At 36.3% G+C, this 17,924-nt stretch overlaps 1 protein-coding gene across 2 annotated transcripts in view; it reads right to left on the bottom strand.

The window, feature by feature from the left end:
• Nucleotides 1-17,924, bottom strand: part of Mipol1 (mirror-image polydactyly 1) — a 264,233-nt gene that overhangs the window by 175,865 nt on the left and 70,444 nt on the right. For both annotated transcript variants that reach the window (XM_051146465.1, XM_051146455.1), the window contains 2 exons: nt 17,593-17,698; nt 3,046-3,175 (listed from right to left, as the gene is read on the bottom strand). In XM_051146465.1, the coding sequence (XP_051002422.1) occupies nt 3,046-3,175; nt 17,593-17,698 (236 nt within the window). The remainder of the gene's footprint in view (nt 1-3,045; nt 3,176-17,592; nt 17,699-17,924) is intronic.

The following is a 17,924-nucleotide window of genomic DNA, read 5'->3' as shown; positions in this document are numbered from 1 at the left end:
TAAGTAAGCGAGTCCCAGAAACCCTGGGTAATTTGTCATATCGTAGGTAAGCAGCTACGAGGCGACAAATCTAAGCTTTGAGGACAATTCACTGGAACCAGGGTCATTGATCTTACTTCTACATGATCCTTCCTCTAGCAAATAACAACAGTTTAATAAAATTAATATTGTAGGTAAACTAACACATCACAAAGCACTTATCCTTGTAGATAACTGGGTTTATATTCAAACAGATAAACAAGGAGACAGTGTTTCGAATAAGGTTTTCTCAATGGTTAAAATGGTGAATGAATCTATGAAAAACTGCTAAGCTTTACTAGTAGAGAATATAAACAGACCCTCCATGAGACAGCTTATCCCAATCAAAAACAGAAAATATTGCAAGGGAAATGCAGCAAAACACGAGCTCATATACTATTGGTAGGAACATAAACTGATGTGTCAATTATACAGAATAGTAGTGAAGAATCAAAAAAAAAAAAATAGAACTACTAAACAATCCAACTATCTGCGTTTGAGTATATATACAAAAATATAATCAATATATCAAAAATAACTACATTCCCTTGCTCACTGTGGAGCTATCCACAATAGCCAAGATATGAATACTTGGGGTATTTACCAGCAACTAAAAGGGCAAAGTGTACCATTCAGGCTCTTATTAGCTTTCCAACAGTGTGATTAAATATTTCAGACAAGACATTCAATTTATAAGAGGCTAGGGTTTATTTTTGGCCTTGCTGCTTTTGGGCTCCAGAGAGGTAGCCCATGACAAGGAGCATGCAGAGGTGGAGACAGCTGACCTTGTGGTAACAAGGAAGCAAAGGCAGAAAGAGGAAGGGATTGGGGTCCCAATATTCCCTTTGGTGGAATATCCTCGTGACCTACCCTTCTGGTAATCATAGTTCTGAAAGGTTTCATCACCTCTCCATACAGCCACAGGATGGAAACCAATCTTTTAACACATGGGTCTTTGGGAGGAGAAATTTAAGTTCCAAAGACTATCACGGCCACAATATATATATTGTTAACCATACCTATTCTGTACTGCCCACCACCCGTCCCACCTCAATACAATTAAATAAATTAATAAATTTTTATAAATGTTTTAAAATAAGAAATTGTATTAGACATTAAAATTTAAAAGTACTTCTAGAATTCCTAAATATAGTCTTATTTACCTAACAGACTCAAGCAAGTTAGCAAAAATGCAGCCTCTTACATTCAGTTGTATTTTATCATTAACACTTAAAATACTGCTAATGGTGGGCAGACATGACAAAACTAACACACATATGAACTCACAGAGACTTTGCAGAATCCACAGGCTCAATACAAACAGGGTCCCAGTGCTTAGAGGGGAAGCAGACATGAGTTCCCACCCCTAAGCATGGTGCACAAATATTAAAAAACAATCAAACAAATAAAAAACTTGAAACCAAGGGGAAGATGTGAGAAAAGTCACATGAGAAGGTTGAGAAAGAACACTGACAACAGAACTCTAAAGAAGTAACCAGACTGACAAAACTGGTTCTAAAAATTTGATTATCACTCCTGTCAGAAAAACCAGAGGATGCCTAAACTTTAGAAAACTACCTTCCTCTTGGTGGGGAAGCCTGGTGGCACTCAGAGAAAGAATAAACAGGCTACCAAGATGAGGCTTGATAGTCTATGATCATATAGTGGGGGAGGAGGTCCTCCTTGGTCATAGACCTAGGGGAGGGGAGGAGGGTGAAAGCGGGAGGGAGGGAGGAACGGGAGGATACAAGTGATGGGATAACAATTGAGATGTACAGAATGGCTAAGATCAAAAACTCAAATGACACCACATGTTGGCGAGGATGTGGAGAGAGAGGAACACTCCTTCATTGTTGGTGGGAATGCAAACTAGTACAACCACTTTGGAAAGCTATCTGGCGCTTTCTCAGAAAAATGGGAATAGGGCTTCCTCAAGACCCAGCTATCCCACTCCTTGGAATATACCCAGAAAATGCCCTACCACACAACAGTGACATATGCTCAACCATGTTCATAGCTGCTTTATACATAATAGCCAGAACATGGAAACAGCCTAAGTGTCCCTCAGTAGAAGAATGGACTAAGAAACTGTGGTATATTTACATGATGGAATACTACTCAGCTATTAAAAATGAGGAATTCCCAAAATTTGTGGACAAATGGATTGATCTAGAAATTATCATAATGAGTGAGTTCACCTAGAAGTAAAAAGAGTTAAACGGTATATACTCACTTATATCAAAACACTAGTCCAAGGGATACGTACCATGAAAATCTTTACTTACCAAGAAAGTGGGTCAGAGGAGAGGACATCCGATTGAGACTTTAGGCCAGAGTAGCATGGAAGAAAGGGGAAATAGTAGGACCCACAGGGTCCTGGAAACCTACAAGAAGAACTTTATGACAGGCAGATCTAGATCCTGGGGTCCTCCTCAAACTAAGGCACCAGCCAAGGAGAATATAGGCAGTAAGGTTCGAACCCCTACTAAGACCTAGCCAACGAACAGGATATTCTCCACCGTTGAGTGGAGAGTGAGATCTGACTCTCACACGAACTCTGGTGCCCCTTTTCTGACCATGTCCCCTGGATTGGGAGACCTGGTGGCACTCAGAGGAAGGATAGCAAGTTACCAAGAAGAGACTTGATATTCTAAGAGCATATATAGGGGGAGGAGGTCTCCCTCAATCACAGACATAGGGGAGGGGAGAAGGAGAGAAATGGGAGGGAGGGAAGAATGGGAGGAAACAGGGGAAGGGCTAACAATCGAGATGTAATATGAATAAATTAATAAAATTAAAGAATGGAAAAAAAACAAAAAACAAAACAAAACAAAAAAAACAATTGAGATGTAATCTCAATAAATTAATAATAAAAAAGAGAATAAAAAAAGAAAACTATCATAGGGATTTGAATTGTCTTTATGTAATGACAAGGATCAGTAACACATGTGACTACATAGCCACCACATAAATCTATACACTTTATAACGTCCCTGATATCACACACAATTTTAAACGTATACCCACATTTTTAGTGACATTTCCATGTGCTTCACACGTGCAACTGCTTCATCTCTCTCCTCAAGGGCTGACTGCAGTCTGCACATAACAGCTTCATCACGTTCTCGCTGTGCAAAATACACTTCTTCAACCAAAGCTACAAAACAAGAGAACTTATGACCAATTAAGAAATAAAGTAGAAACACATAAATAAAAGCAAAAGTATTCTATTTTAAAGGATTTTTTAATCTAATTAAACCTCTACCAATGACTTGTAAAATCATTTTTAATAACTACTGTGAAATGAACATAGTTGGCATGTGTAAAAGGAGAAACGGCTACAAGATATAGCAAAAAAAAAAGGTAGTTAAAAAATAAGGCTCAGAAATGCTATAATGATATGAATATGTCTATAGCATATGACAACTGTCAAACATCTCTCCTTACACCCACAGATCAGTGTAGTCCTCACTCATCAAAACACTCTGCTACAGATAGCAATACAAACAACCACAACCAATCAAAATGAAAAGTTGTGGATCCCAGTCTTAACTAACACAACTACAAAACAAACTCTGCATCTCAGGCTCGGGGAACACAGGGGAGAAGGGACAGAAAGACTGTAAGAGCCAGAAGAATGCAGTGTTTGCTGTGAGATTGTAGCTCCTGATAATACCAGAAACTATACCCCTAAAATGTCCCCAACATGGCTGCCTAAACATGACCTCTATTAATGAGGTCAAAATAAAAAGACATTTGAAAACGTGAATCCACAGACAGTAAATGCAACTAAAAGGAAATGGGAAAGAAAATTTTCAAACAGATGAAAAAAAAAGGTAAAAAGAGGAAAGTATTAAAAATGATAGAAAAATCACAGAAATGGTTACTGTCAATGAATGTAATAAAACCTGAGATACATTAAATATTTCTGTGGCGGAAAGCAAAAACTTGAAGACTTTTGGGATTATCAATGAAAGCAAATGTAACACACTAAGAAAACTGAGTGTCTCCTGATGAAAGTTCAGTCTGCACAGTGGGATGTCTTAGTGGTCTTCAGTATAAGTTGGAATTCTAAAGAAGTAGGCTCAAATATCCTCAAGGAATGCTACAGCAGCAGGATAGAGAAACTTGCCAGCAAGCATGAGGGAAAGCAGACAAAAGCAAAGAGCTTCCCCCAAAAAGGCGTGGCTCAGATTTAGGATAGATCTTCAGATCTTAAATGATTCAAATTTAGGTTGGGTCTTCCCACTTCAAACAATCCAAGCAAGAAAAATAAATGGGGCCAGCTGCTTGGGTTTTAGTTGATTCCAGATGCAACTTAATAATCAAATTTAGGCATCTCAAGTCCATCCTTTGTCAATATGACACACTATCATATCTCCTATGTTATCTTTAATTTCCAAATGAAAATAATAATCAGTTTATGATTATGCCTAACATGACATAACCATCCCATGTACAATGGCAAACACATTATATATTTGGAATAAGTGTCAAAATCCCTTGAGTACCATTCTTCAATATCCTAAATATGATAATCACTGATGTTATCTCAACTAATGTCACATTATATAAGGACATAGAAGAAAAAAAGACAGATATCTGCTTAATATGTATATATCTATGCACAAACACACTCTTAATACAACACAACAGAGACTTTAAGTCATTTCTACAACTAGTCACATGGCCTTGGTTGGTAATAATCTTCTACTACCCATTCTATATTTTCTCTACTCTCAACAAGCACATCAGCAGGTCTTGCTCTTTTCCTGGAGGAGTGACCCAAAAGGGTATGAACCGTTTGTCATCCTGGCTAGATGGGGTTCTTGTAGTTTCCCATTGAACTTATAATCACAGAACACAGTAACACCAAGAGATGCCTTTAAAGGACCTTCTGTACTCCAGACACAATCTTCCTTATCTCCAATGTAGACAAGCAATCCAATTTCTTCTGGGAGTCTGGGTCACCAACCACTCTACCTAACACTGTTATTCCTTTCTTAGTCTGTTGGCTTAAGGACATCAGAAGCCCAAAGTAGCCATGGTGAAGTTTGAACTTCCAGTTCAATGACGTTTGTTGTGTCTCCTGGCAGAAGGACTTCCTGTTATTAGATCCAAACTTCTAGGCCAGCACAACTGAAGGTGATGAGAACAGAAAGCGAACATCTTCCTGGTGGGTTATGAGGGGTGACTGTGAGTGGACTATTCCCTTGCATGCCCCTTGATCCTGGCTATGGGAGAAACTGTATTACATTATGAATGTAGGTTGAACCTGCACATATTTTTTATGCTATGATTCAGTTTGTGAAGAATCCTAGGCCAGTTCTCTAGGCTGCTGTCACTTAGTTGACACTAACTTTCTTCAAACGGGCCATTCCATGGTTCTAACTTGCCACCTGCTTCATGATGCGGAACATGGTGAGACCAGTGAGTTCCATGAACTTCGGCCTGCTGTTGCCCTCCTTTGGCTGAGTAAGACCCCTGTTCAGAGGTAATGCTCTGTGAAGTACTAAGGCTTCTGTAAGCCAATACGTAGTACTTTGGGCAGAAAAATTGCACCCAAAAAAGACAAATCAATAAACAGAGTAAGTAATTTTTCTAGTGAAAAGTTCCACAAAAGCAAGGGCCCAATGTAGAAACCTTGTCACCAGGCTGCTGACTGGTCACTTTGGGGAATGGTCCTATATCAGGGGCTCAGGGTTGATCTCTGCAGTTGCCAGATCTGGCAATCAGCAGCAGCTGCAGCCAGGTCAGCACTGGTGAGTGGAAGTCCATGTTTCGAAGTTCATTCAGTCCATCCACCTCTGCCACTATAGCCACTGTATTCCTGGGCCAACCAGCCAATGACAGGGGTGGCTGGGAAAAGGGGCAGACTGTCTCCCAAATGGGTCATAAGCCTTTACCGGGCACAAACGTCTTTATATTCTTTGCCCATTTGGACAGATCTGTCCACAGACTTTACCAGATAATCTTTCTCAACATTTTTTTCATCATTGTGCGCTTTCCAAGTCCCTGACCATCCAGCCAATTCACTGAGTACACTCCACCAATCAGTGAACAACTGCACATCAGGCCATTTCTATTTCCAAACAAAATGTACAACCAGAGGTACTACTTGAACTTGTGTTCTAGAAAGGGGTTGTAATGCTGTAGCAGTACACTTCTGAGCAGTGCCTGCAAACAGTAAATCTGACCCTATGGATTGCTGCTATACATGTCCTATGTCTTATGGCTTGATGAGCCTAATAACATCCACATCAGGATGAAATGCTCAGGTCACATGGTAACCTGGTAAGCCACTGTCAAATGTTTATTTTCCATTAAGATATAATAGCCGACCAAGAGCTGTCTCTCAAAAGGAGGACAGTTGTCTGCATATGACAGGTCATTGCTCCAAAATCCCCTAAGTCCCTTCTGTGATTCTCATCTAAGGGCCTGACTAAGATTCCAGATAACATTCCAATCTGCTACTGACATCTCAAGTAGCATTAAGTCTGCTGGATCATATGGTCCGAATGGTAAAACAGCCTACACAGCAGTCTGGACATGGTGAAGAACCTTGTCCTATAGAGGCCCGGTTCAAAGCTAGCAGCTTTCTGAGTCACTTGGTACATGGGCTGGAGTAACTCACTCAAGAGAGGAATGTGCTGTTTCTAGACTACAAACAGGAACACTAACCCTGTTCTTCTTCCTTGGTGGGAGAGGCCAGGTGCTATAACTTGGAAGACATGTCCTACATCACTGGAATCCTACAAATCTGAATGTGGTCAAAGGCCTTTGAATTTTGGATGGATTCATTTCCCATCCTCTGATGCACATATGCATTATCAAGTCCAAAGTGGTTGCTATTTCCTGCTCACTTGGTCCAATGACCATAATGTCCTCATTATAGTAGATGGGTGTGATATTATTTCAAAGAGACCAATGATCAAATCCCTTCAAACCAGGTTATGACACGGGCTGCAGAGTTAAATATACTCTTGAAGTGCAACTGTAAAGATAGACTGCTGGGCTTGCCAACTAAGAGCAAATTGCTTCCGGTGGTCCTTATGAACCAAGATCAATAGCTATATACCCACCAACCAGATGTGTTGATCTGATTAAGTAGGGACACAATATCTGGTACAGGAACTGCAATTGGATTCACTACTTGAATGACTGTTCAATAGAAAACTGTCATTCTGCACGAACCATTTGTTTTCTACACAGTCCAGATAGACTTAAAGGGAGATGTGGTAGGAAGCACCTCCCATTCCTCTAGAGATGCAATGACAGTTTTGGTTCATTACTTTCCATGGGCTTCTCAACCATAAAGTCTTTACTCTCCAGGTCAGGGAACCATGTAAGAATTCTGCCAACTTTTAAGTATATAAACCCTAACTATACACTCTGGATTTGGAAGGAAAATCACAGAATGAGTTCTGGGACCCACTGGACTGTACTAATCCCCTGACTCTCATAATCTCCTACTATAACCAGAGGGCCTAGTGCTTCTCAGGTTCTATTAGATTTAATATCAATTAAAAACCCATTCATAGACCCAGGAAAGTCTGAGTTTTTTCTTTCTCCCAGTGTATCATTACCCTTACAATAGCCCATTATTCCCTCTGGGAAGAATGAGAGAAAAAAATATAATAGTAAAACTCTTAGGTATATTATCAAGATCCTTCCTCAGGGGTCCTGGCAGTCCTTTCTTTTCTCTTCTCTTTTTTCGTTTTATTTTTGTTTTTCAAGACAGAGTTTCTTTGTGTAATAGCCCTGGCTGTATTGGACTCACTTTGTAGACCAGGCTGACCTTGAACCCACAGAGATCCACCTGCCCTGCCTCCTGAGTGCTGGGGTTAAAGGCATGAGTTTTAGTTGATTACAAATGTACTCAAGTTAACAGTCAGGATTCCCAATTACAGATTCTCAACATTCATGCTGGCCAGGTCACAGCTGTCATTACTCCAGCTCCTGGGATCCAGTGTGCTTTTCTGGCCCTCTGATACCTGGACACACACACACACACACACACACACACACACACACACACACACCTTTAAATAAATAATATAGGAATAAAAAACTAAAAGATGACAGGTAATGTTAAACTTTAGGCAATAAATCAGCTATTGTGTCAAGGAAAATATCATGAGATAAATCAGAAATATTTTGCTTGAAAATAAATGTGAAAAGAGCATATAAAACCCCAGCTGAAAAACCAAACCAAACTACTGCCTACAAAGCACATCACAATAATTAACACATGCATTAGAGCAGTGTTTCTTAACCCCTTTGAAAGTCCATATCAGATACCCAGCATATCAGATATTTACATTATAATTCATAACAGTAGTAAAATTATAGTTATGAAGTAGCAATGAAATAATTTTATGGTTAGGTGTCACCACAACATCAGGAACTGTATTAAAAGGTTGCAGGATTAGGGAGGTTGAGGACCACTGTGTTAGAGGGAAATCTTGCACCATCACCTAAGCTCTTCCATTTCCTCCTGCTGTGTCACTAGCTTTATCTATACTATTCTACAACCATGAATCAATTTGCAAATTTGACAGAAACATTTATCTAGAAGGTAGTACCCCAAATATATATTTTCCTTCTAAAACTAATAACTGTCTTCCCATAACCACGCCCCTTAATAGCTTAGAAAAGTAAAGCACGGTGACACATCGTATAGTAGCAGCATGGGACATGAGCAATGTGTCCTGTTAACCACCACTTTCCTAAAGTTCATCAACTGTCTCTAAACATCTGGAATTATCTTAGTCATAGTGCAAGTATATAAAAGGAAAGCAATAAAACCACTTGATTGCTTTCAAATTAGACAAAAAAATTCTTGATCAAATAAGAGTCAAGAGGATCCTAAACAAATAACAATTTTAATCCACTAGTTTAGTCAAAACACTTAACTGACATACTCAAAATAAGACTTAAGTTCAAAGTATATTAAAATGTGATTTAGGGCTAGGCTTAGTAGTGCACACCTGTAGTCCCAGCACATGGGCAGGCAGAGGCAGATGGATCTCTGTGAGTTTGAGGACAGCTTGATCTACAAAGTAAGTCCAGGACAGCCAAGGCTACACACACAGAAACCTTGTCTCAGAAGAAGAAACAGTGATTTTGGGTTGGCTCAGGAGTTAGGAGCACTTGGTGCAATTGCAGAGGACCTAGATTTGGTTGCAAGTATCTACATAGTGTCTCACTGTCATCTGAAATTCCATTTCTAGGGGACCCAATGACTATTTCTGACCTCTTTGGGCACCAGGCAAAAACAGTCATACATATAATATAAGCAAATAAAAAATTTAACTGTGATTTTGATTGACAATTTATATATAAAAATAAAATTAAAATTTCCTTTTTCAGTATTTTATAAGGGCAGCAAAATAAGAAATAGATGCAAACAAAAAACTTATTAAAAGCTCATTGCAAGCAGCATTATCATGATGACACAGTTCGTACAAAATACCATGCTATTCTATATTTTTAAATTATAAACTACTTGTATGTAAGCCAAATAGGATGTAAAATAGTGATGAAACTGTGAATTAACACACATATATATTATCATGCTGAATATTGTGGGATATTTTTGTATACAATATAAAACTACTGGCTATATCTTAAAGGCCAACAGATTTCTTACTGCTTCTATAAAGTGTGACCAGATTTGACATTAAATTTGTTTATCAAACACAACATTTCTATACCTCAAGCTGGACTTGAACTCATATTCCCCTGTATGAGCTAACCACACAGATAGCGCATGTATTGCACGCTGTACTTCATTTTACATATGATGGTACCTGATAAAAGGAATAAGAGTGTCTACTCATTTTTATGATTAAAACTAAAAATGCTTATTTGGTGCTATATGGTTAGCAAAACTAGGCTTAATTTTATAAGATTATTTAAAATCCAAACTCTATATGCGTACCTCAAGATTAACATGTAGACATTTAAATGTTGAATTTAAAATGCTCCAAACACATACATACATGCTACATTCACATCCTGGTTATGTAACTAGAGAGGTAGCTCAGCAGTCAAGAGCATTTTCTTTTCTTTCAGGGAACCACAGTTTGGTTCCCAGCATCTACATCAGGTGGTTTAGGATGACCTATAACTCTAGTTACAGTGTATCTGATGCCTTCTTCTGGCCTCTGAAAGGTCAAGCACAGACATGGTGCACAAAAATAAATAGAGGCAAAACACTAATACAAATAGAATTTTAAAAACTTAAATCTGGTATTGTGATTAATAAGAAATGTATTCAAAATTAAGATATTACTAAATTGTGATTTCAAAACACCTATTAGATTATATGTGAATTTGAGAGTCTATAAACCATCCAATTCTTTCTAGAATTCTGTACTTTCAAAGAATCAATATGCAACACTCAAATATTTTCAGTAAAGAAAACTTAACTGTAAACACTAAGCTTTTCCAAGGTAGATGGCTATTACAAAGTTCACTAAAAAATCAATATAGCATTTTAGTTGGAATTTGCTCATTAAACACCCACAGCTCTAATGCAAATTATGATGGAATGAATAAAGCAAATACGCATGCTTCTTTCTTTTTATTAAATGTAAAATCTACTGTTAATTGCATCTCGTATGTCATACAAACTTTTCTCCTTAACTATTAAATAGAAGCTTTAACAAAAGTCATTAGAGATTCTTTCTTTGACTTGAATAAATTTCAATATTTGTTCAGTAAAGGTTCACAGCAGTTAAATTACATTAACAAATATTATTAGCTACTATGTAAGCCAACCAAGTAAAATACTTATATTGTAGGTAAAACAAATCATTGGGTGTTTACAATAATATTTGGATATCTCCATTTTTAAACATGGTTATCAAATACCCTATAATTCTTACTCAAATGAGAACGATTCAGAGAGGATCACCCTCACCCCACCACTACCAAATACTCAAATTTGTTTAGTAAGCTAATTGTTTTCTAATATGGGCAAGAGTAAATATGAAGAAGCTGAACCATACTAAGTATGAGTTTATTGAGTCAAAGCAGAGTACATATTTTCTTAGCAGACCCAAGTCTATTGACAAACCCATAGTCTACAGTTTTCAAAGCACTTTAAAAACACAGTAGGAAAGAGATTGTGTACTGAAAAATATTCTACTTTACACACTGGATCATGATCCCCTAAGTAACATAATTTGAAGAATATTTTTCAGTGAAAAGTATCTGTTTGTAACATATGTGTGGTAGCAATTTAAATACTGTAGGCTGAATTAAAGAGAAGAAATCAGTACAATTATTGACAATATTGCCACTGAAGACCATCAGCATAACCAAGTGCACATATTATACAGAACATAGCTTGGAAAAGCTTGTAAAAGGATAGTCTTTAATTCTCTGACTATCCACTGTTGCAGTTTTACATGAGAGTCAACAACCTTTTGGACACACCGTGATGTGAAATGGACTCCTTGCAAAAATGACAAATGCTTTATGAAAGGAGCACATGAATATTCCTAAAATAGACATGATGAGTTTTACATATCTAATTTACCTTCCTTAGCATAAATTGTTCATCAAAACTTTAAAATAGTGATTGCCTTAGGCCTGAAAAGAGTAAGTATACCCTAGTAACCTGATGCATCTCTTGGTGGCATCACAATGACAGTCAGAACTATATTTACAGAACAGACTATTACAATTTTCTAAGTCTGGATTTGATTTTTCAATATTTTATGATCTAAAAAAATAGGATTATTGATTGAGTGTATTGTGTATGTAAGAGCACAGGCTTGTACATAGCACAAAGTGTGTGTGTATGTTTAAAAATAAATTTGTGGAGTGATTTTCAATTTCAGAGGAAAAAATTCCAGTATTTTCTTGTGGCACAACTTTTATTTTTCCATATTACCAAGTCGGGAGTCCTATATGTGTGTATTTATAAACTATATTTTAAGTGTGTATATTGTTACTGAACAGGAAAACAGGGCTGTGAGATTCAAGGACTATGTTTTCATCTTCTTAACAACCACAATAAAACTTGCATTCTCTACTATAATAAGAATGAACTATCTTAATATGTAAAATAATTTTAATGTAGCTGTTCAGAAAAGGATCTATATCTAAAGTGAAAAGGCACTGTGAGTGCACTGTCAATAGAAGTAAGCTTTGCAAAATATATAATCATTAAATTATATGTTAAAATATAGTCAGATAGATGATAGATAGATAGATAGATAGATAGATAGATAGATAGATAGATAGTAGACTTATAAACACGAGACTTAAAAACTAAGGAGTTCTTTTGGCTAAAATCCAATATTGTCTTTATTTCAGTTTAATTGGAAGAGGATCTCAAATTCATCTTCTCCATGAGATATCAGGAACCCGGATTTCTCTTTGTACCAAAGGTTAATAAGAAATGTGTCTGCAAAAGTCAAACAGCATTAAATACCAAAAACTGATTATTATTCTACAGGAGTTGTTCTGTCATTCATAATCTCTCCATGCTTCAACCGTCCTCACCTAATCTTTAATGGATGACATTCAAGAAAGGAAATAACTAACACATACAGCAGAGTCTCTAACGTGAGCTTTTAAGAAATAAAAATAAGGCTTTGGAAGAAATATCAATATTTTAAACATTATAAAATACTACTGAAAAATACTGTTACAGAAAATTGTCACATTAACTGCATCATAGTAATAGTACTACAAAGAGACATAAATATGAGGCAATAAGCGCCACAGAAATTTTAAAATGGAGAAAAGATTTAATTGAACAGCACATTCTTAGAAGTTAAAAATAGGTCACTAACATTACAAAAACTTAGTGAGTGTAATCAGGGCACAAAATGTCTTACTGTTAAGCTCAACTGAATTAAAACAATCTTTAAATGTTCAGAGTGTAGGCACTTTTTTTTAGTGGAAAAGAGATACATTAACAGTGTAAATATTTTATAATTCAGCTATTTTTCTCTAAGATATACCAGGTCATCAATATTGTTTTAAAATAATATTATACATGTGTGTAATTTAAATGAGTCAAAAATAAATAAGAAGTCCTCAATAGGGACAATAAAACAAACATTTCTTAAATTAAACACATGGAGAGGAATCCAGGTTTCTCAAAAGCCAAGTGAAACCTCGTTACTATACATTTCTTCTTTATTTTCCTTTTCTATAGAGGTCAATTTTTTCTAAAGCAGTTGTTTATATAGCTCAAGATAGCTTTGAACTCAAAGTATATAGCCCAGCTAACTCTGAACTGGAATCCTCCCAAATGCTAAGATTGCAGGTGTATACCACCAAATAGTTCCTTATAGATATTAGCAAACTTTCTTGTGTTTTAACAGTTTATACTTAGTAGCCTGGTATCCTTCCTCTAAGTGCCACCAGGCCACCCCATCCAGGGGACGTGGTCAAATATGGGGCACCACAGTTCGGGTGAAAGTCAGACCCCATTCTCCACTCAACTGTGAAGAATGTCCTGTCCATTGGCTAGATCTGGGTAAGGGTTCAAAGTCTACTGCATGTATTGTCCTTGGCTGGTGCCATACTTTGAGCAGGACCCCTGGGCCCATATCTACCCATCATAATGCTCTTTTTGTACGTTTCTAGGACCCTCTGGATCCTTCTACTTCTACATTCTCCCATGCTTCTCTCACCTAGAGTGCCAATAGGATGTCCTCCCCTCTGTCCCACTTTCCTTGTAAGTGAAGACTTTCATGGGACATGCCCCTTGGGCTAGTGTCCAGATACAAGTGAGTATATACCATCCTATGAGCATATACAGGGGGAGGAGGTCCCCCTCAGTCACAGTCATAGGGGAGGGGAGTAGGGGGAAAGCGGGAGGGAGGGAAGAATGGAAGGATACAAGGGACAGGCTAACAATTGAGATGTAATATGAATAAATTAATAAAATATACATACACATATATAAAAAGTTTCTAGATAAGCCTAAATCTGAAAATCAGGGGAAAATTAAATGCTTTGGTAGTCAATATAATAATAAATACTACTTAAAATAAATACAAATGCACTCTCTGCAACACAAACTAGGTACGAACACAGGCAGCTACCTGTCATTAGGTTGAGCACTAAGTACCTACAGCGCTATAAATCTGTTATAAGCATTTTAATTGTGTGTATCAGATAAAGAGCTCCAGAAAATAATATGGCAACATTCACTGAGACACTCTATGAGGTAAGTTAACCACTCCACAAGCACTAGCTTAAAAATAAAAGTCACCTACAACAGATGCTAATCAGTGCTGCATGAGCCTGTCATTACACATGTGAGAAAACACTGGGGAAAAGTATGAATCCAAAGTCTGAACACTTAACCACAACCATTACACACAAGTACACATGTGGTGTGCTGAGATTGAAAAGTACTTGCAAGGCATAAAGAAATGCTTGATATTTCGAATCTTTCTTTTTATTTTTGACGTTCAGTCAGTACCTAGCTCATAATGAAGCCTGAATATATAATTCTTTCATTTGTAATGAAGTTTACATTGTTCCAAAAAAATTTAAGATCTGGAAAAATATCAGTGACTATAACAATGACACTTAATCTTGAAAAGGAGGGGCAAGTAAAGGGTAAGCTATCTGAGATTTCTTGTGTCAGTGGATACACGGGAGCTTCAAATGTTCTTAAGATCATATAAAATTGTAATATTCACATCATGTAACAAGGAACACAGAAACAAAGGAAGCCATACAACACCATACATGAAGGCTTGTCATACTTACACAAAACCAAACATTTTCTATAACTATTTTGGATTCACCATTTAGTAAAATGTTTTGAAAGCTATAAATATTAATAGCATATTTTCTTAAACCCAATGTCTTGTTTCCAAACTTGTTAGCATAATTTTCAGCTTACCTCCCTTACAGTGTATTTATAGCAAATCACTAGCGGGGATGTGGGTGGGAAAAGGCCAGCAGCTCTGTCAACTGTTTTCCATTACTGCTCTCGATCTTATCTTTGGAAGGACAGGGCCACTAACCCTGAAGCCCATGGACTCACAGGACTAGCTGGCCAGGAAGTTCCAGCGTAATTCGTTGCATCATCTCCCCAGCACAAGCATTAAAGGCATCTCATTTTTACAAGGGTTCTGAGGATCCCAACTCAGCTTCATTTAAAAACCAACAAAATTAACCTTTCATTCAACACATGAGTATAAATATTGCTTCTTTTAGCAATTTCATGTTGCAAGTGCTACTTTCTTACTACTTCTTTCATTTAGTTTTGAAACATGAAAGATTTTACGCATCATCAAATATTTTTCAAAAATTCTTAATTGCTGTGCCACATCACACAGCATGGATATATCATAACTTAACAATGCCCTCATGAGATTTGTTAATGTTCTTGTGGTCAGAACTAACACAATAAAAACATTAATGTAAATTTTTATATTTTAAATGCTCAGAGAAAATGTCCATTAAGAGGGTACATTTTCTACATTTGGCAAATTTTAAACCCACAAATATTTTTGCATCATATTTGCTATTTCCAGCATTTAGCTTGGTGTTTACCCAGTATTTACTTTACTGTGGAGTCTGTTTTGTAAACATTAATATTTCATTTATAAACATTAAAATAGATACATCTATATTCACCTTATACTTCATCAAATACACATTTTGAAGTAAAATGTGAAGTACACCAATAAAAATGAACATCTATGCTTATATAGATTATTGGTTCTTTTGTGTTACAAGAAACGAAACATCACTGGCTTGCAATCAGAGTCCTGCATGGTGTCTCTTTCTATTACTAAGTTAATGTAATTGCTTTTTCTTTTTAGTGTTTTGCTTTGGAATGCACTTCATACATGCCAGGTATAATATGAGTTTATTAAAATTTTGTATCCACTTACAAATGATGAAAATTTTAAGACTGCACCAGGGACAAAAGTTTTTAGAGTTTCAAATCAGCGAAGCGTTTTCCCTATTCCCTTCTTATCTCTTTTATCCATCGCTATGCTTCAGAGAAACTATACAACCATGTCATTACATCAGGTAAGTGAAAATAAGACATTTAAAACTTTTCACATGTAGTAAATCAATATTCTGTTATGAATGAAAAATACATGATTAATAAGAAAAATTAAACCCCTTCCATGCTTGCATGTGTTAAATTTTTCCATCAAAAATTCTTAGATATATAACACAAATAAATATTTGAACTACATGCTGAATTCTATTATTCAAAAATTAGATAGTAAATATTACTGCTAATTGGGTTTCTTCAGGAAATAGACTACTAATAGTTACATTAAGTCATTACTATGTCATGATAGCCCCAAATATATTCAATTACTTCTATAGTGCATATAGAAGGTTAATTATGTACATATTTAAAAACAAATATATTTATTAAAGTACCGTCCTAGCAGTTAGTGTGCATACACACATACGTGTGTGTGTGTGTGTGTGTGTGTGTGTGTGATTTCTGAAAAAATCCAGGAAACTTCTAATTGCTCTGAACGTCTACTTGTTCTAATTCACTTTTAATATATTATCAATTTTTCTTAAAAGCTATTCTTATATTTCCCCATCACAAAGGATCAAAAAGTTTATGTTGATTTTTCATTAATAGAAAAATTACTCTCCAGTATTCAACTGGATTATCTATTTGTGGTCATCATAATTACATTGTTACAGTGATATTTATTTAGAATTTACCATCCATGGTAATATTTTGAAGATAAACTATATTAATTATCTCTCTGATCTAAAATTCTCCAATTCTTTTATATATGTAACCAAGTTAAGTTAACCTGAAGTTAATCATTAAATGATTTCATAAAATGTAAAACTGTTAAACAAGTACTTTCTAAACTATTTTTAAATGCTTATCTATCATTTTACAAATTTTCACTTTTCTTAACACAGAAAAAATCTGTAAGAAAAAAGCTACAATGGCCTTCATAGATGGAGTGACCACTTCTCTAACATACAAGCATGCCTTAACATTTTCTCCTTGCAAAGACCTGTATATGAGCAAGATGGTTTCCAAAATCCAAAGCAGTCACATACACTAAAATGTGACAATCCTTTAATCTCAGGGCAGCAATGTCTCTGCCATCATCTGCATCATCAGATGTTAACCTATTAACTGCATGAAACAGGTTGTTAGTTTCTTTTTTTTTTTAAATCAAAAGTAGGTTTCCACTGGTAATGAATACAGGACTATCTTAATACAAAGGAGAGGTACTTCCTCTCCGAGAGCTAAAACAGTAAGTGGTATTTGAACTGCTGGTTGAAAGGCAGAGCACTGGTAATCATGATTTCCCCTTGTTTGTTCAGGCCCTTCCAACAAAACAAACAACCTTTTTGTGATTGGATTGACATGGTGTTAACAATGCATTTAATGCCCAAATCAGTGTGAATACAGGTAAAGCCCTCACTAATACCAGTACCAGGATGTTAAAACCACCTATTTTCTAAGCAGCCAAAAGGAAAAAAAGCTCTCCTCCTTTGGCAAACAAGGCAATGAGCTCGTACCCACCAGTGCACATCACACAATCGCCTTCAGGCTTAACGCGAACACTCATCCACTACCTGCTGTCCTTTCCGCAATTTCAGCCTCTGCTGCTTTCTCTTGGAGTTCCAACTTGAGCTTTAATTTTCTCTTTTCTTTATCTTCGTTAGTCAATTTTTCTTGAAGCTAAAACACATTAGAAAAACTTATTCTTATCTGACAAATGTCTTCTATGTATAATTAACTCCAAAGTAAGATTTTATTGTTCTTAAATCCTTATTAGATTTAACTGTTTAAATACAATGACTTGATGGAAATATCAAGGTTGAAATGTACTCTCTAAGTAACGATTCCCTGCAATTATAGAAAATAGAAAAATGTTAACCCACGTGTATTTGTATGTGTGCACATA

The sequence above is a fragment of the Acomys russatus genome, chromosome 1 (genome assembly GCF_903995435.1).
Source record: "Acomys russatus chromosome 1, mAcoRus1.1, whole genome shotgun sequence".
NCBI lineage: Eukaryota > Metazoa > Chordata > Mammalia > Rodentia > Muridae > Acomys > Acomys russatus.
Note: the sequence above shows the minus strand (reverse complement) of the source record. Positions and strands in the feature narration are given on the sequence as shown.